The sequence below is a fragment of the Schistocerca serialis genome, chromosome 8, assembly GCF_023864345.2.
Source record: "Schistocerca serialis cubense isolate TAMUIC-IGC-003099 chromosome 8, iqSchSeri2.2, whole genome shotgun sequence".
NCBI classification, from domain to species: domain Eukaryota; kingdom Metazoa; phylum Arthropoda; class Insecta; order Orthoptera; family Acrididae; genus Schistocerca; species Schistocerca serialis.
Window position 1 is genome coordinate 323,451,701 of NC_064645.1, and position 20,613 is coordinate 323,472,313.

Here is a 20,613-nt window from a genome sequence, read left to right on the forward strand (position 1 = left end):
GATGGATAGTTGGGTCGGGGATTTTCTCTGCCCAGGGGCTGGATGTTTGTGTTGTCTTCATCATTACATCATCACTCAGGTAAGTGGCAAGACTGGACAGTGAAAAGATTGGGAATCTGTATGGGCACTGATAACCATTCAATTGAGTGCCCCACAAACCAAATATCACCATCATCAACAACTACTACTATGTTGGAATTTTGTTTTCATTAGGAATTACACGTTTATCAACAATTTTCTATGTGATTTTTCTATGGCTATTCTAATAAGTCATTTCAGGATCATTTCATTTATTCACTATTTCTTTCTTGCTACCTGATAATAACACGTTATTCTGCATGTTATCATCACTGTGTTAACTCAAGAAATAATTAAATGTGTTAATAGGTATACACAATTTTTGGATCAGTTGTCACGGGCTATTGTTTGACAGAGCACAAATATGCTGTTTTCTATGCAGTGTGTGAGGGATGTGACCCATCAAATATATAGTGGTGAAGACCACTTGTGATATCACTCAATGAACTTTGCACTCATTGTTATCTACAGAAATAACTTTCTCTCTCCATTCTTCCTGAATGAAACCTGTTTTATAGTGACATACATGATTTGTTCTATAGACTGTAGCAGAATGAGCATTACTTCACAGGAAAACCAACTTCTTGTGCATCACTCATGATGATTGGCTGCATCTGAGTTATCCAAGCAGGTTGTCTCACCTTGCAATGATTATTTGAAGAACACTGGTTGTGATGATTAATTTTTATAGTTCTAAGTAACTGTCAAAATAAATGCTGTATAATAGGTAGGTACAATCTTTCCTTTTTGTCTACTAGTGCAATAATTTATCTACAGGTATTCTTAAAAGCCAAGACATTTATGAGTCAGATAAGTAATTTGAAACACATTAAACTGCATTAAAACAAAAAAGTTTATATTTTTTTGCTGTAAATACAATTCCACATCAGGACTAGATGATTACTTATAGATTTTATGTCCAGTCTGTCAGTAGCATAATTCATCTAAAGAGAAAGTTGAAGACAACAGTAAGTTTTCCAATGTGGTCCATACACTACACATGTACTTCCCTCTCTCATTTCCTTAAGGGTTGCACACTGACATTTGCAAAGCTGCAAGTCTATTAGAAATTTGTTTTTATTTTTAAAATTATATTTTGTAAATATAAGTAGAGGTATGTTACCATTTCCATACTGCTAATTATTCCTAATTTTTCTTTGTATAGAAAGGCACAAAAAAGGATACAGAATCATGGTATGTTGCATTGGTTTTTGGCACACTTTATGTTTCAACTGAACTGAATACACGATATCATCACACTTTTGTTTTAGTCTTTCCTTATAAAATCATCTGCAAATTTAAGAATTCTCCTCATTAGAGTACTACCACCTTTTCTCCATTCCACTGCACAAGTGTCTGTAAATTCTCTTAACAGAAAGACATGAAACTCTATTATTTTGCTTCTGTACTTTTCCAGTATAACACACTCATCTCGCTGAGATAAGTAATGAACACCTCATGGATACAGCTGTACTGTACTCGAGTTTTAATCATCAAACTACAACAGTTTCATTTTTATCTGTCTTCCTGCTTCACACATTGACTGTCAGACAATGTATCAGTTGATATAAGCTAGATTTCTTCTGCATTTTTATATGTTGCACTCGTTCCTAAAAACATACCACATATGGTGATTCCACATATGTGAAGCCAGAACAACATGTTCAAGCTTGAATACCAATTTGTAGAAAAATCAATTTTGATTTAATGGAGTGCATTTTTAAAAAAGATAATACCCTTTCAGCTACAAGATACTTTAACCAAAGAACAGCTTTTAATGTGGATAAAATTCATTGTCAGATGCCTTAAAACTGTTTTGAATGAATGTTCTGCTCCAATACTGGCAAAGGTGAACCAAAGCAATCTCAAAAATACCACAAAGTACAGTTAGAAAAAATTTCATAAAAAAGTGGAGTGTTCAAATGAACATCTAACTTTTCACCTAAGCTAAAAATGACAAATATCAATACAACAATGAAGTTGGTTAAACTCTATATCTTTCCTCTTTAGCAACTGAATTCGCTTAGCCTTGCATGTTGACCTTGTTATATGAATTGAATCAGTTGGTTTCCTTTTATTATAAAAATTCTCAGACCTTATAATCAACACAGTTTGCATCTGATACATTTTTACATATTTTTTTTAATATTTTGTCCAAGCAAAAATATCTGTTTTCATGCAGCTTCAAAATTTCAGCTGTGAGTAAAACAAGATATGTCTCCGGGAAAAATTACAGCTGTAGTATCCCCCTGCTTTCAGCTGTTCGCAATACCAGCACAGCAAGGCCGTTTTGGTTAATGTTACAAGGACAGATCAGTCAATAATCCAGACTGTTGCCCCTGCAACTATTGAAAAGACTCCCAAACATTTAAAAAGCTCAAATGGAAGCTGTCTTGAAATGGCCTTGAAGGAGTTTCTTATGAATAAATCTTGTTATAGAATTAAGGAAATCCTTTCAGAGGAGTAGAATACTTTCATTAGTACAAATAGTGTTTACATATACCAGTAATCAAGCTACACAACTTTTTATCTTTATTACATTACTTGTAACTGTCCAGACAGTTATGAGAGGAAGTGTAAAATATTTACATAACCCACAGAAATCCTTATATTTTGTTTAAGGAGAATAAATAAATAAATAAATAAGAGAGGGTTGGTCTTTGTTTAATAGAACAGTTGAAATAATCTAATCCATGAAGGGAGAGGAAGAAGAAGATGATGAAGAAGAACTTCACTAATTGTTCCACCATCTAAGGACAATAAAATTTCCCTTTTATGAAAGTTCCCTGTGAGAAATTGTTTGCATTCCACTTAGTTGTAGTTAAGCATTAATTTGTTCTCAGAAAGTCATACTTATGTTTCTAGTTACTCTATTAGCTAGACCACTTACACTATCTTCAGTGTGTTTCACAATAACATTTGTATTCTCTGCAAAGGGAAAAATTTTGAATCATCTTTCTGGGAAAGAGCTGTAACAGAAAAAGATAAACGTTTGGAGGAATAGTTTTATATTCGTTCGTGATGTTGTCTGTACTGTAGATTTCTTGTGAAGTTTGTTCTTCAAGATTGGCTTTAAATATTTGCATATTAGTGGATTTATTGCTCTAAATCTTTTGTTTACAACTGTGAGATATGTTTTTTCCATGATTCTTTACTATTTGTGCATTGTGATATGGCAGTCCCACATACTTTTCTTGGACTATGTCCATAAGTTAAATAACAATCTGTGAAGACATTGTCCATGGCTGAGTTGCCATTTTCCTGAACTCTAGTTGGAAATTTTACCATCTACATCAGGTTCCAGGATTCAAGGAAATTTATTAATGTTCTTTTCGCTAGAGAGTAAGTAGTGCCTCTCTCTCATTCTGAAGTCTAAGTGACTTCCCCTTCCTTTCTAAGCTCCCCAACCTATTGCTGTCTCCTCCCCAAAGAAGAAAGTAATAATTCCAAATGATGTGATAGTGTCATGTACCTTTTAATGTGTTTATTTCCTGTGCTAAGTATTTTACTTCCTAATGGTTATTAATGGCCAACAATTCTGTCTTCTAATTCTATAGTTTTCTTGAAGACCTGGTTAGTAATACAATGATAACCATATGAAGCCAAATCCTGGAAAAACACAAGTTTTTTGCATCTCATCTAAGAAATCAGAAAGCTAAAAGAAAACTGAACATCACTTAGACAGAAGAACAACTTATCCATTGCAATACTCCCAATCACCTTGCAGTAATCTTGGAACATTCCCTTACATTTAATGCCCACAGTAAAGAGATAAAGATGAAAGTATCTGCACAGAAACATCATCCATAAACTTACAAGAACCACCTGGAATGCTCAACCAAAACTCCTTCAAACATCCACCCTTGTACTATGTTTCTCTGGAGTGGAATATTCTGCCCAATCTTGAAAAATTCTGTAAATGGCAAACAGTTGATATAACTTTAAATGAGACTGGACATGTTGTAACACACTGTCTACAAACAACTTCTGTTTGTAAACAGTATCAAATTATGGTGATAGCATCATCACATATTTGCAGTAAAACTGCTTCAGAAGTGAGGAAGAAAAAGAAAACTGATCCCTGACATCCCTCATTTGGGCAAGAGCCTCAATCACCAAGACTCACATCAAGAAAGAGTTTCATGCAGACAACTACAACAATTCTTTCATCACCTGGAAGTCAATCAATGGAATTTTGGTGAGGTTCTTTGATTGAGTCCTGATCCTACTATCTCTAGGATTTCTTCCTCTCCACAAAAATGGTGATGTTTCACTTTTTATCACAATGATAATGAAGAAATAATACTAAAATGGCAAAACAAAATAAAAGCCATGAGTGGCTGAAAATATCTAGAAGAGACCTCAACAATAAACATCTGCAAATACTCCAACTAAAGAGCGTGAGGTTTGAAGAGTTACTGAATGAATGGGGCAGAAATATGTTTGTGTATGTTAAGATGTCCATTGCAATCTGAAGACAATTGTGTAGTGCAAGGGATCTGAGAAAGACACAGACAACTGTATGCTAAAATGCCCACATAATCCACATCTACATCCATACCTGGGGATATGTATAATTATGTAACTACCGGTATCGGAGCAGTCACAAACAGTTTTAGAACCTGCAATGACAAATCCTATATGGACTTTACTATTAACCACAATGGCATACTCATAAAAGACCAACTGAAAATTGTAAATATTTTTAATGAATATTTTTCTTCCGTAGGGGAAGCCATAAATGACAAACATAAAAACATGCACTGCAGTTTTAAAGGTAATGCATGTGACCATAGTATATATCTAGCCCTCACAAACTGTACAGAAATAATGAACATCATTAGCTCTCTAAAACCCTCTAATTCAACTGGGAATGATGGCCAAAATATTAATGTTTTAAAAGCCTGTAGCCAAAATGTCTCTGTACCTCTGTCTGTAGCAGTAAACAGTATAACAGAATCAGGCACCTTTCCAGACAGACTAAAAATAGCACAGGTAACACCCATTTTTAGAAAAGGTGACAATAACAAAATAGAAAACTACAGACCAATCAATCTTTCCTGTCTATTCCAAACTAGTCAAGAAAGTTATATACAACACGATTATAAACTTTCTTAACAGACACAACCTGATTTTTGAAAATTAAAATGGATTCCTATAAGGTAAATCAACTAGCACTGCAGCTGCTCAACTAATTGGAGAGGTGTTAGGGGGTATCGAAAGCAATGTACATGCTGTGGGTGTATACCTAGACCTGGAAAAAGCCTTTGATTGTGTGAATTGCCAGGCTATGGAACATGGGCAATAGAGGTGCTGCTTATGACCTAATAAATTGTTATATCAGCAATAGAAAACAGTTTGTTCTGCTTAAAACAGAAAGTGGTGTCTAAAAATCAGAGATCACTTACATAAGATATGGCGTGCCCCAGGGCTCCGTGTTGGGTCCCCTTCTGTTCATGATCTATGTAACTGATATTAAATACTGTACTATAAATTCCAAAAATTGTTCTGTATGCCGATCATACATCCATTGTGTGTAAAAAGGAATCATGTAATGAACTAGAGGCCGAGTGTAATAATGTGACAAAAGAAATTGTTCTGTTTTTTAATGAAATCCAATTAAATGTAAGCACCAGTGAAACATGTTTGATGGAGTTTAACAAAAGTAGTTTGAATAATGAAATTAAATTATACATTGGCAACAAATTGGTAAAGAAGGAGTCTAGTGTAAAATTCCTTGGCCTAAAAATCCAAAGCAACCTGAAATGGGACACACATATTGACGGGAGTCAAAAAGTAGGCCTGTATTTGCAATCTGCAAGTTCTGTAATGACACTGTAGTCCTAAAGACTGCATACCATGCTCTTTTCTCCTCTCACTTGAACTACAGTTTTTAAATTTGGGGAGGCAACAACCAAAGCTAATTTAGATAAGCTACTCATTCTTCAAAAAAGGGGAGTGAGAATAATCTGTGGAGCAAAATATAGGGAGGGAATCTTGTCGTAACTTGTTTCCAAAAACAGAGGTGTTAACTATTATAAACACATATAGTCTAAAAGCCATATTGATTGTGAAAAGACTGCACCCAAACACTTATTCGGGTTTCCACTAGAACAATACTAGAAATAAAGATAGATTTTACATCGGCAGCCACAGAGCAACACTTTATGAAAAGGGGCCTCAGTGTGCAGGTATAAAATTAGCTAATGCACTGCCTAGTGCAGTCATGGCTCTTCCTACAATTAAACTGAAATATCAGCTTAAGAAATTTTTAGTAAAACACCCTTTCTACACATTAGAAGTGTACCATACTTATATGAAGAACAACAAATGCTTTGTGAAATTATGTAACTAGAAATCGGTAAACAATTTATTGTAATTTTGTGGTAAATTAATGATGTATTCAGAAGAATGTATCTTGTGTATTGTACAAATAACTGTAATCATTACTGCTTCTTCGTACATGAGCAGTGTGCCATTCGATGTTGAATAAAGCTATTATTATTATTATTATTATTACTCTTTTGATGTCCACACTAGTCAGAAAGTGAATGAAAATTATATTTATAGTATGAGTGAATCAGTTGTGTTATCATATGGTCCACTCTCATGTTAAAGTAGCCAATATTATGATAATAATATTATGTCAAATGATAAATTTGTTATCAGTTTTTGCATGGAATCATTCGTATTTTATAATGCACAAAGAGTGTGAAATATAATACTTTGAATTAAAAATATGTATTTTTTTCTTGGCCTACATGAAAGTTTCTCTCTTTTCTTAAATTATAAAATGAATAAAATCATCGCAGATGTTACTTTCACTACCCTACACAACAGTTTCTTTGAACCATCCATAAAATGGTAATGTGTACTACTCTGAAACTAAAAACTACATTCTACTTTAATGATCAAAATTAATTTAAAGTGTAATGATTTCTTACTACTTCCTTTATTTCATATCAGATGTCACCCATTGAGAAACAGTTTTAATTTTCATTAGGCTACTCACTTTATTTTGAGCTTCAATATTTTCTGCATGCTTTGCTGAAACCTTGTTTGAAAGGGCATCTTCTGTAGCTTCAAATTTTTTTATTATTATTAACTCATGGTGCAGAGTTAATACATGCAACTCCATCAATTTTGCATCAACTTCCACATTTATCTTTTCTTCTTGTAGTTTTCTGACAGATTCATCAAATTCATTTAAGGAATCATAAATGCCTTTAATTATTTGATCTTGCTCAAAGACCTTCCTGACAACAAAAAGAATATTTCATTTAAATAAACATAAATTACATCTTCTCTGTATTGTCTTGTATCCTTAAGATGTAGCACAAATTTGTAGTATCTGAAAATATATATAAATCATAACTGCTGTAACCATGTACATCATATCTGGTTATGCACTGTGGCACCAGGCCACTGGTGCGCTACACTCAAATACTCAGCCAACAGCATCTGTGCAGTCCAGCCACCAGAGGCCCCCTGTGACTTGTGCATAGGGCATGGAACCCGCCATGCTGTCCACCGGAGCTCTCCTCTACATAAGCACAGTGCAGCAGGTGCCCATCCTCAGATTGTGTTCTACTGCTTATTGTACTGTTTCTACATTGTTTACTTGAATGTAAATAAATAAACTTTTGTTCTTTGTGGTCATACTGTTATTTGTGTCTAGCATTATGACAATAACATTTTTGTGTCATTTTGGCACATTGCTCGAGATACATAAATTCCACAAAATAATGAACAAAATCTCAAATTATATCACAGTAGATGGATGGACACTCAGCATACATGCTGGTACTTGATTTGGCATCAAAGTGAAGTGAGTATAACCTTTCTGTGTACATATAGCATATTTTAAAGAGGAATGTGCCTGTCTCCTTACGAGTTGTAAGTGAGTATAAATTAGTCTCCCCAATGCCTCTGCTATCACATCAAGTTCATAAAATGCCGAGAAACCATTGATATGAGAGTGAAGAAGAGTGGCACACTCTAGTAAGGATATGGCTGTTATTCTGTAACTTTAATGAAGCTCATGGTCTGCAGTACTGTCCCTGTCACCATCATCAACTGTTTCAGGAAAGTTTAAACAACTTAAATCACTATTTTGTATTTATTCTTTGATTAGGCAGCTTTCCATCAAGTCCACATAATGATTATTAGAGTTGGGGGCCATGGAAGGAAGCAGTAGTTGAAGAGGGAGTGAGACAATGTTGTAGCATATTCCCAGTGTTATTCAATGTGTACATTGCTCGCAATAAAGGAAACCAAAGAAAAATTTGGAGAAGGATTTCCTGAAGCATTAGTGTAAGATTCAAGGAAATGCCCCCCCCGCCCCCCCTCTGCCCCCACAGAGATTGAACTATTAAAATCAATTGCCAAAGCGTAAGCATAAGCCATAGTTTGATGCGCTCTTAATAATGTGGAACTCACTTAACATTGTGTACAGAAAGCTGCTAGCATCTGAAGCTGACAGCAGTGATATTGTTTTGGTAAATGTAAAGGACAGGATAGTGAAATATCAACAATGTACAAAAGATAGATTGCCACTTGCCACAAAGATGACACATTAAGTTGCAGACACATATAATTACAAGACACCTACAAATAAGCTTTGAGCCACAGCATTTGTCAGAAAAAAGAGAGAAACACACACCATTCATTCACACAAACAATCACACCTACCCACACATGACCCCCAACTCTAGCAGCTTGGATCAGAATGCAAGGCCTTCACCACTGACAACCACTATCCCCCCAGACAAAGTCCACAAACAGATTTTTCATGCCATTTCCCCCCACACACCTAACCCTCTCACCCCCCCCCCCCCCCCCCAAAGAACCAGCCACAAAGGAGTGCCCTCTGTGTCACCCAATATCGCCCCACACTGGAACAATTTAATCACATCCTTCACCAGGGCTTTGATTACCTATCACCATGCCCTGAAATCAGTACCATCATTCCCAAGATCCTTTCCACCCCTCCTGAAGCGGTGTTCCATTGCCCACCAAGCCTCCCCAACATTCTAGTCCATCCCTATGCCACTCTCAATCTCAAACCCTTACCCCAAGGATCATGTCTCTGTGGAAGATACAGGTGCAAGACCTGCCCAATCCACCCACCCAGCACTTTCTATTCCAGTCCAGTCACAGGTGTATCATCCCCATCAGGTGTCAGGCCACCTGTGAAAGCAGCCATGTCATTTACCACTTCTGCTGCAATCATTTTACTGCTTTTTATATAAATATGACTATCAACCATCTGCCTTTTTTGGCACAACATGCAGCTAAACATAACGTGCTTGATTTCATTGGCTGCTTTGCTACCCGAGCCATCTTGATCCTTCCCTCCACCACCAGCTTTTCTGAACTGTGCTAATGGGAGTTATCCTTGCAACACATTCTCTACTCCCATAATTATCCTGCCCTCAACCTACAGTAACATACTATCCCCACACCCTCCACCCAACAGTTTCCACACACTCTGTCCTATCACCTCCTCCTCCCCTTTCTTGTCTCCCATCCTCTTTGTTTGTTACCATCTGCCAATGCATCCACCCATCTTTCCCCACTCCTCATCTTGTCACTCCGTTTTTCACACCTCACTGCTCCACAGCTTCCTGACACTGTGCTTCTCAGCATTCTAGTCCCCACACACTTTGCCAGACAGCACTCCTCTCTCCTCCCACCTAAAAAATTCTATCCTTTTCACTTCCTCCCTCCCCCCAGAGTGCTGCTTCCATGCCACATAATAGTTGCATCCTGGTCCAAGCTGGCGGAGTTAGTGGTCATGTGTGTATGAGGTGTGATTGCTTGTGTGAGTGAATGGTGTGTGTTTGTTTTTCTTTTTCTGTGACAAAGAGTTTATGTGTAAGCGTCTTTTAATTGTGCCTGTCTGCAACCTAATGTGTCATCTTTATAGTAAACAGCAATCTATCTTTTCCTACGTTGTTGATATTCCAACCTGGAGATTCAATTGCTTTACAGGCTAATAAGAGACAAGGGTAGTGTATTTGTCATAGCAGACACAAAAATTCTAATCTTTGACAAACAAACTGAAGCTGCATGCATGATTCTTTGGGCAAGATTCAGTATCACTAGCAGGTATAAACTTCTAACTTGTCTTTCTACTAGTCCCCCCCCCCTCCCCCCCCCCCCCCCCCCCAATGGAACCAAAAATTTAGAGAAAGCATCTGCTCGCAAGTACATGTTCACCAATCTCCTTATAGGAGGAGACTTAAATCATCTATCATTGGACTAGGATAATTACAATAAGTGTGTTCGTGTGACAAGACAACTGAGAAACAATAGCAAATGCATTCTCTGAAAACAACTCAAAACAGTTTTTTTGGAAACATACCAATGATTGAAATATTTGACTTCTTTGACAATGTTGTGGTTGATACTGGTATAAGTGGCAATGAGATGGTACAGGGCTATACAAATTCAAGTTGAATGCACTTGGCTGTCAACAGGGCAATGCATGAAGCCAGCAATGACTACTTCTCGAAACATCACCCACAAAACCCAAAGAAATTCTGGTCATGTTTAAATGTTATATTTTCATATCTTTCTTTTTAAAGGAAAATCTAGGGTTATTGTCCTAATTTAATTCTCCCAGTGCAAAAATGAGAGATACGGGTATTACTGGCTGTGGTGTTAGGAAATAGCTGAAATCACTAAATTTCAACAAAACACCAATGGCTAATGGAATATCTGTAAGTGCTAAACAGAAGTTGCTACTGAATTAACCCCACATTAATCAACAACAAAATATGCCTTGCAGTTGGAAGTAAGCACAATTAACAATCATTTACAAGAAGAGTTGTGGAAGTGGTCCACAAAACTACTGACCAATATTTTTGTTATCAATCTGTAATAGAATCTTGGAACAAATCTTTAGCTGAAATTTAATGAGGTATCTCCAACAGAAAGCCCCCATCCTTGCAAACTAGCATGGATTCCAAAAACACCGAACATGCAAAACCTCACGACCCCCTAAAACTTATGTATCGAGGTAGCCAGGTAGATGCAGCACTTCTTGACTTTCGTTAAGAGTTAGACTCTGTACCGCAGTGATGCAAAAATTAATGTAAGTACAGAGGCAAGAGTTACCAGTGAGATTTCTGACTGGGCAGAGGATTTCATGAATGGAAAGTCAACCACAGATATAGAAGTCATCTCAGGGAAGTGTGTTGAGATCCTTGCTGTAAATGTTGCATATTAATTACCTAGCAGATGATATTAATAGTAACATACATTTTTTTAGATGATGCAGTTATATACAATAAAAGACTATCTAAAAAAGCTGCACAAATATTCATTCAGGTCTTGGTAAGATTTCAGAATGGTACAAAGATTGGCAGCTTGTTTCACACAGTTAGAAATATAATATTGTGCACTTCACAAAATGAAAAAAAAGTACTGTCCTATAACTACAATATCTATAAATCACAACTGGAAACTTTCAACTTTTAAAAATATCTTGAAGTAACAGTTTATAGGGATATGAAATAACCTGCAAACCACTGTGAATTTCATGACAGGGGTATTTCTTCTATTACCATGTATTACAGTTCTTTGGATTCCATTTGTGTATGGTTTGAGGAAAGGACAACTCCTTAAATGCCTGTGTGCATGGTGCAATTAGTCCAATCTTCTCTTTGCAGTCTTTACAGGAACAATACATAGGAGCTGTAGTATATTCCTAGATTACTTGCTTAATTGTTGTTCTTGGAACTTTGAAAATAGTCTTTTATGGGATAGTTTGCATCTATCTTGAAGCATTTGCCAGTTCAGTTATTTCAGTCTTCCATGAGACATTTCTGTTGGTCAAACAACTAGTGGCCAGTCATGTTGCCCTATTTTGTAATCAGTTACTTCCATGTTCCATGGACAATTTGCAAAATAACTTGTAATGATGTGGAATGAATCATTTTACATAGAAATCACAAATGTATTTGTAAATATGGCTACATGCTAACCATTTATAAGCTACTTCAAAAATAAAATATAAATATGAGAGTTAATAATTCCTACCCACCACCATTTACACTTTATAATAATACAAATTCTTGTAGAGAACAGAAACAGTTATCAAAGAGAAACTTTTTCAGTTTGTTTTCAAATTCTACTTTGCTGTTTGTCAGACATTTTATATCTTGTAACTGGAAAAGGGAAATGTATCTGAAAGCAAGAAAGAGTAGTGACCCAGAAACTATCAAACATTATAAAAACTACTGCGCTATATTAAGAAAAGGTATTAAAAAATCCAGAAGTATGTGTATCATGTCTGAAATCAGCAACTCTGATAGTAAAATTAAAACTATTTGGAATATTATTAAAAGAGAAACAGGTCAACCAAGAGCACAGGAAGACAGTATTACCATCAAATTGAATGAAAACTTTACGAACAAAAAGCCAGAAGTTGAAAATATTTTTAATAATCATTTTCTAAATGTTGTGGATATAGTAGTATCCAGGTGTTCATTAGAAGATGCTAGGCTGTTAATGGAACAGGCCATACCTATGCAATTTGATACAATTGAAATCTCACCCACTTCGCCCTCTGAAATTAGGAAAATAATAAACTTGCTTAAAAGCAAAAACTCACATGGAATTGATGGCATTTCCAGCAAAATATTAAAAGCTTGTTCTCAACAGCCACCTGTGTAATAGCTCTCTGGAACAGGGTACTTTCCCTGATAGACTGAAATATGCTATTGTTATACCTTTGCATAAAAAAGGGGATAGATCTGATGTCAACAATTACCATCCAATCTCCCTTCTAACAGCTTTATCCAAAATTTTTGAGAAAGTAATGTATTCAAGAGTAGCTTCACATATCTGTAAAAATGAAGTACTAAAAAAATGTCAGTTTGGTTTCCACAAAGGTTTTTCAACAGAAAATGCCATATATGCTTTTACCAATCAAATTTTGAATGATCTGAATAACCGAACACCACCCATTGCGATTTTTTTGTGATCTCTCAAAGGCTTTTGATTGTGTAAATCATGAAATTCTGCTAAACAAGCTCAAGTATTGTGGCATGAGTGGGACAGTGCACAAATGGTTTAATTCGTACCTAACTGGAAGAGTGCAGAGAGTTGAAATAAGCAGTTCTCATAATATGCAAAGATCAGTACATTCCTCAAACTGGGGAACTATCAAGAATGGGGTTCCATAAGGGTCGGTCTTGGGTCCTTTGTTGTTCTTAATATATATTAATGACTTGCCATTCTATATTCATGAAGAGACAAAGTTAGTTCTCTTTGCTGATGATACAAGTATAGTAATCACACCTGACAAACAAGAATTAACTGATGAAATTGTCAATAATGTCTTTCAGAAAATTACTAAGTGGTTCCTTGTAAACAGACTCTCACTGAATTTTGATAAGACACAGTACATACAGTTCCGTACAGTAAATGGTATGATGCCATTAATAAATATAGACCTTAATCAGAAGCATATAGCTAAGGTAGAATATTCAAAATTTTTAGGTGTGTCCACTGATGAGAGATTAAATTGGAAGAAACACATTGATGATCTGCTGAAACGTTTGAGTTCAGCTACTCATGCAATAAGGGTCATTGCAAATTTTGGTGATAAACATCTTAGTAAATTAGCTCACTACACCTATTTTCACTCATTGCTTGCATATGGCATCATATTTTGGGGTAATTCATCACTGAGGAATAAAGTATTTATTGCACAAAGCGTGTAATCAGAATAATAGCTAGAGTCCACCCAAGATCATCCTGCAGACATTTATTTAAGGATCTAGGGATATTCACAGTAGCTTCTCAGTATATATACTCTCTTATGAAATTTGTTATTAACAACCAAACCCAATTCAAAAATAATAGCAGTGTGCATAACTACAATACTAGGAGAAAGGATGATCTTCACTATTCAAGATTAAATCCAACTTTGGCATAGAAAGGGGTGAATTATACTGCCACTAAAGTCTTTGGTCACTTACCAAATAGTATCAAAAGTCTGACAGATAACCAACAAGTATTTAAGAAGAAATTAAAAGAATTTCTGAATGGCAACTCCTTCTACTCCACAGAGGAATTTTTAGATATAAATTAAGGAAAAAAAAGAAAAAAAAACAAACAAACAAAAAAATTGTAAAAAAAATTTAAAAAATAAAAAAGTTGTTATATTAACTTAATTATGTTGTTAAATTAACTTAATTATGTCATGTAATGGAAAATTTGACTTGTTCCACATCATTACGAAATATCGTATTCATGATCCATGGAACTAATATTAATCTAATCTAATCTACTGGGTAAGTGATTAAAAAATTTTGCAGCATTGTGCACACCTTTCTGTGCTAAAGACAACCATGATGTGGAGTAATGCATATCTGCCTTGCATGTTGTAATTATGTAAATTATTGCTTCTTTTGAACTGCAATTGGTTATTTTCAACAAACTTTATGAGGGAGTAAAGATACCGTGAAGCATCAGTTAAAATGTCTCACTCCTTAAGCAGATGTCTACAAGATGATTGTGGGTGAGCACAAGATATTATTTCTATAGCACTTTTTTGAGCAATTAAGACTTTCTTTCTCAGAGATGAGTCACGCTAGAGCATTACTGTATATGACGTTACTGAATGAAAATATGCAAAATATGTCAACTAACTGATTCAGCCTGGAATCTCATTGACTGGAGTACAATTGTCTTCAGAAATCAGTCCCACTTCAATTTGACTCCTGATGACCATTGAAGATGTGTCTGGAGAAGCCCCTACGGAGCACTGGGATACCACCTTTCTGTTCCCTGTCCTACAGCAGAACAACCTCTTCGGTCATCATCCACAGCACCCTAACGGCAGAGCAGTACGTCGACGATATTCTACACCCCATTTAGTTGCCCTTCATGGCAATCCAACCTCAGTTTACATTTCAGCTACATAATGCACATGGCTAAAGTTTTTCCTGCTTATCTACGTGCTTGCCAAATCCTACCTCGCCTCACCAAATCTCTCCCCAGTTGAGAAACTTTGGAGCATTACAGGCAGGACCCTCCAGCCAGCTCGGTATTTTATGATCTAACATGCCAATTGAACAGAATAATTTATCAACTAGGCACAAACAAATAATGTATAACCATTTTAACAATTGTTAAGCACTCAATTCTCTGGAACCTTAGAGAAATTTTTATATATTTTTTCTTTATATTATTTTTTAAAAGCATTAATGACTGTATACCAATAATATTGTAATAATGAGAAGGTTTTATGTTGGATTTAGAAGCATCCAACCCACCTTACATTTCAAGGCGGTGGTTTACTCTGTACTGATAAGGAAATAAATAAATAATTGAACAGAATTTGGCATGATATCCCTTAGGAGGACGTCCAATAACTCTGTCAATCAATGTCTATCTGAATCAAGTACAACAGTGGATCTAACATTGAGCCTTGGGGAACTCAATGCATGATTTGAAAACTGCTGAAAATACCTGACAAAGGGAAGGCAACTGTGCCCAATGTGATACCATCTCATTTGAATGATTTATTTATAAGAAGGATGTGGAACAAGTCAGTTTAGAGCACATATAATGAATCATTTAAACATACAATGCCTACTGTAAGCTGCCTCCCCCCACCCCCTCCCATGCCATGCACCCCATGAACCATGGACCTTGCTGTTGGTGGAGAAGCTTTGCATACCTTAGAAATACAGATAACCGTACCATAGGTGCAACCACAATGAAGAATACCTGTTGAGTGTTTCCTGATGATGGGCAGCAGCCTTTTCAGTAGTTGTAGGGGCAATAGGCTGGATGATTGACTGATCTGGCCTTGTAATATCAATCAAAATGGCCTTGCTGTGCTGGTACTGTAAATGGCTGAAAGCAAAGGGAAACTACAGCAATCATTTTCCCTGAGGGCATGGAGCTCTACAGTATGCTTAAATGATGAAGGGTAAAATATTCCGGAGGTAAAATACTCCCCCATTTGGATCTCCAGGCAGAGACTACTCAGGAGAATGTCATTATCAGGAGAAACAAAACTGGCATTCTACGGATCGGTGCGTGGAATGTCAGATCCCTTAAGCAGGCAGGTAGATTAGAAAAATTAAAAAGGGAAATGAATATGTTAAAGCTAGATATAGTGGTAATTAGTGAAGTTCAGTGGCTGGACTTCTGGTCAGGTGAGTACAGAGCTATAAATACATAATAAAATAGGGGTAATGCAGGAGTTGGTTTAATAATGAATAACAAAACTGGAACACAGGCAAACTTCAATGAATAGCATAGTGAATGCATTATTGTATCCAAGTCAGCAATGAAGCCCATACCCCACCACAGTAGTACAAGTTTATACACCAACTACCTCTGGAGATGAGGAAGAGATTGAGGAAATCTGTGATGAGATAGAAGAAATTATCCAGATAGTTGAGGGAGATGAAAATTTAATAGTCATGAGGAACTGGGAATCTGATAGTAGAAAAAGGAAGAGAGGGAAAAGTAGTAGGTTAATATGGACTGGAGGAAAGTAATGAAAGAGGAAGCCATCTGGTAGAATTTTCCACAGAGCATAAATTAATCAAAGCTGAGACTTTAATTTTATCCATATTTTGCAGCTTCAAACGTGACTGTACTCAATACACTCGAGGTATGAATTAAAAAACGCCTTCAGTCACAATTTTTCGTGTTTTATTCAGTACACGATGCATTTCAGACCCTGTGTGTCCATCTTCAGGTGTAATTCATCTTAATGCATGATTTATTTGCTCTCTTGAATGAGATGAAACGCACATTCGCAAGGCTTGCGAATGTGCCTCTTGAATGAAGTGAGATGCTTAAAAACGATGGAAAAAAAAACTTATATTGTTACTAAAATGTTGAAAACACTTTTCTTGGATTATTTGGAAAACGCATTTCATCTCATTCAAGAGAACAAATAAATCATGTATTAAGATGAATTACACCTGAAGATGTAATGCATCATGTACTGAATAAAACTAACACTTGTTTTAAGAGTCATGAAAGAAGATTCTATACATGGAAGAGACTTGGAGACACAGGAGGGCTTTGGATTGATTATGTGTAATGGTAAGACAGAGATTTCAGAAACAGATTTTAAATTGTATGACATTTTCTGGGGCAGATGTGGACTCTGACCACAATTTACTAGTTATAAACTGAAGATTAAAACTGAAGAAACTGCAAAAAGGCAGGAATTTAAGGAGATGGAACCTGGTTAAACTGAAAGAACTGCTGGTTGTAGAGAGTTTCAGAGGGAGTGTTAGTGAATGACTGACAAGAACAGGGGAAAGGAATACCATAGAAGAAGAATGGGTACCTTTGAGAGATGAAACAATGAAGACAGCAGACGACCAAGTAGGTAAAAATATGAGATTTAGTAGAAATCCTTGAGTAATACAAGAGGTGTTGAATTTAATCAGTGAAAGGAGAAAATATAAAAATGCAGTAAATGACGTAGGTGAAAGGAAGTACAAATGTCTCAAAAATGAGATCGATAGGAAATGCAAAATGGCCAAGCATGAATGGCTAGAGGACAAATATAAGGACATAGAAGCATACTACACTAGTAACAAGATAGATGTTGCATACAGAAAAATTAAAGACACCTTTGGAGAAACAAGAACCACCTGTATGAATATCAAGAGTTCAGATGGAAAACCTGTCCTAAGCAAAGGAGGGAAAGCAGAACGGTGGAAGGAGTATATAGGGAGGTCTATACAAGGGAGATGTACTTCACAGCAACATTATGGAAACTGAAGAGGACGTAGATGAAGATGAGAAGGGAGATATATGATACTGCATGAAGAATTTCACAATGCACTATAAGACTTCAGTCGAAACAAGGCGCCTGGAGTAGACAACATTCCGTTAGAGCTACTGATAGCCTTTGGAGAGCCAGCCATTACAAAATTCTTCCATCTGGTGAGTAAGATGTATAAGACATGTGAAATACCCACAGACTTCAAGAAGAATATGGTAATTTTCATTACAAAGAAAGCAGGTGCTGACAGGTGTGAATATTGCCGAACTATCAGTTTTAATAAGTCATGGTTGCAAAAGACTAACACAGCAAGCTGATATGATTCCCACACAACACACATGTTCTGCACGGCAGTCTTTATGGTAGGAGCAAAGAAACACGTGTTTGCCTGCATGAACCCCACAGTGATGATACTCATGAAACTTGCTAATTCTGTGCTGAATTTGGCTGTAATCGACCCAGAGGTTCGGAAGGAAATGCCACACACACACACACACACACACACATATGCTGCTTCATATATAAAGGGTGTCGCTCCTAAGAGTCATCAGGTATATTCTACCTGGTGCTTCAGCAGAAATTTGCTATTTTATTTTGGCAATGTGCAGCTGGAGTCAGTTCAAACAAATGCTGCTCATCCTGTCTTTAATCCATCTCCCAGTGTTAACAGAAAGTGTCAGTTTGTTTCACGTTACAGACATAATGATTTGTAATGTAAAATTTAATGTTCCCATTGGGTAGTGTGCTCCCAAATTAGTCTAGTATGACATTCATTTTATCAATATCTATTAAAAGGAACATCAAAACACAATAAATAATTAACACTCCAGCAGCAACTTGTGTGGCACTCTGGCTCATGGTTACTGCTACTGCCAGTCAATTCTGGAGTACTGGTTATTCTTTAGGTTTTATTGTCCATGTTCATACATATCACTACAACAAATATTGCACTAGACTAATTTGGGGCACTCTATTGAACTGAAACATAAAATTCCACTTTAAAATGTAATTTTGTTTGTAATGGAAAACAAACCATTGCTTCACATCAACACTGCATGTCTCGTGAAGGACATGATAAGCAATATTTATTTAGGCTGACTTCAGCTACAAATTGCAAAAACAAAATTGAAACATATCTCTTGAAACACCAAAGAAAAACTGCCAGGCAACACTTAGGACAGATACCCAGTATATAGATTACCTTATAAATTACCTGGTAGGTAACGTTCTTACCTCTCCAATGCTATTCACGGATCACAAACTTATACACCTGGAGATCATGTCAGTAGAATACTGTCATGAAATGCAGGAAGACAGAAGATGATAAAGGCTCTAATAAATCATTGGTACCTCCAGCAACATCTATTTTTTTTATTACTTTGATTTATTTTTGTGCTTAGTCATCATATGATGACTTTTGTAAATGTCATATTGTTTAAAAATGTATAATACATATCATATTAGTGTAGAAATGTTTAATACTTAACTGATTTATCTACAAATGGTAATACATAATAGATATAGCTATGAGTTCTCTCAATGAATACACATATTTCCAGAATGAGATTTTCACCCTGCAGCGGAGTGTGCGCTGATATGAAACTTCCTGGCAGATTAAAACTGTGTGCCCATCCGACACTCGAACTCGGAACCTTTGCCTTTCGCGGGCAAGTGCTCTACCATCTGAGCTACCCAAGCACGACTCACGCCCGGTCCTCACAGCTTTACTTCTGCCAGTACTTTGTGAGTCGTGCTTGGGTAGCTCAGATGGTAGAGCACTTGCCTGCGAAAGGCAGAGGTCCCGAGTTCGAGTCTCGGTCGGGCACACAGTTTTAATCTGACAGGAAGTTTCATATCAGCGCACACTCCACTGCAGGGTGAAAATCTCATTCTGGAAACATCCCCCAGGCTGTGGCTAAGCCATGTCTCCACAATATCCTTTCTTTCAGGAGTGCTAGTTCTGCATGGTTCGCAGGAGAGCATCTGTAAAGTTTGGAAGGTAGGAGACGAGGTACTGGCAGAAGTAAAGCTGTGAGGCCCGGGCATGAGTCGTGCTTGGGTAGCTCAGATGGTAGAGCACTTGCCCGCGAAAGGCAAAGGTCCCGAGTTCGAGTCTCGGTCGGGCACACAGTTTTAATCTGCCAGGAAGGTTCATATCAGCGCACACTCTGCTGCAGGGTGAAAATCTCATTCTGGAAACATCCCCCAGGCTGTGGCTAAGCCATGTCTCCGCAATATCCTTTCTTTCAGGAGTGCTAGTTCTGCATGGTTCGCAGGAGAGCTTCTGTAAAGTTTGGAAGGTAGGAGACGAGGTACTGGCAGAAGTAAAGCTGTGAGGCCCGGGCGTGAGTCGTGCTTGGGTAGCTCAGATGGTAGAGCACTTGCCCGTGGAAGGCAAAGGTCCCGAGTTCAAGTCTCGGTCGGGCACACAGTTTTAATCTGCCAGGAAGTTTCAATACACATATTTATTTACAAGAAAAGATTTTAAGTTTGTTTCCAATGGACTCCCAGTATCTAATCTTATGGGTTTGGCAATTTGTTGTACTACAATGAGGCATTGATATATAGACCGTAGTCTCATACTTTTTGTTCTTTGTCTAAAATAACTGTGCTTATTACTTGTGTAGTGGTTCTCCACATCATAGCATTTTTGTGAGTTGCTCTGATGTCTTACAAAGAGTGTGATAGCTCTACATATACACAGCGAGTATACAGCAAGATATTTATTTTTGATAAGAGACTCATGATATGTCTCC

At 36.7% G+C, this 20,613-nt stretch overlaps 1 protein-coding gene across 1 annotated transcript in view; it reads right to left on the reverse strand.

Annotated features, from left to right (window-relative positions):
- The window catches only part of LOC126416999 (cilia- and flagella-associated protein 44-like), a 582,681-nt gene that overhangs the window by 120,422 nt on the left and 441,646 nt on the right, over window positions 1-20,613 (reverse strand). The window contains exon 21 of the mRNA XM_050084886.1: window positions 7,091-7,334. Within this exon, the coding sequence (XP_049940843.1) occupies window positions 7,091-7,334 (244 nt within the window). The remainder of the gene's footprint in view (window positions 1-7,090; window positions 7,335-20,613) is intronic.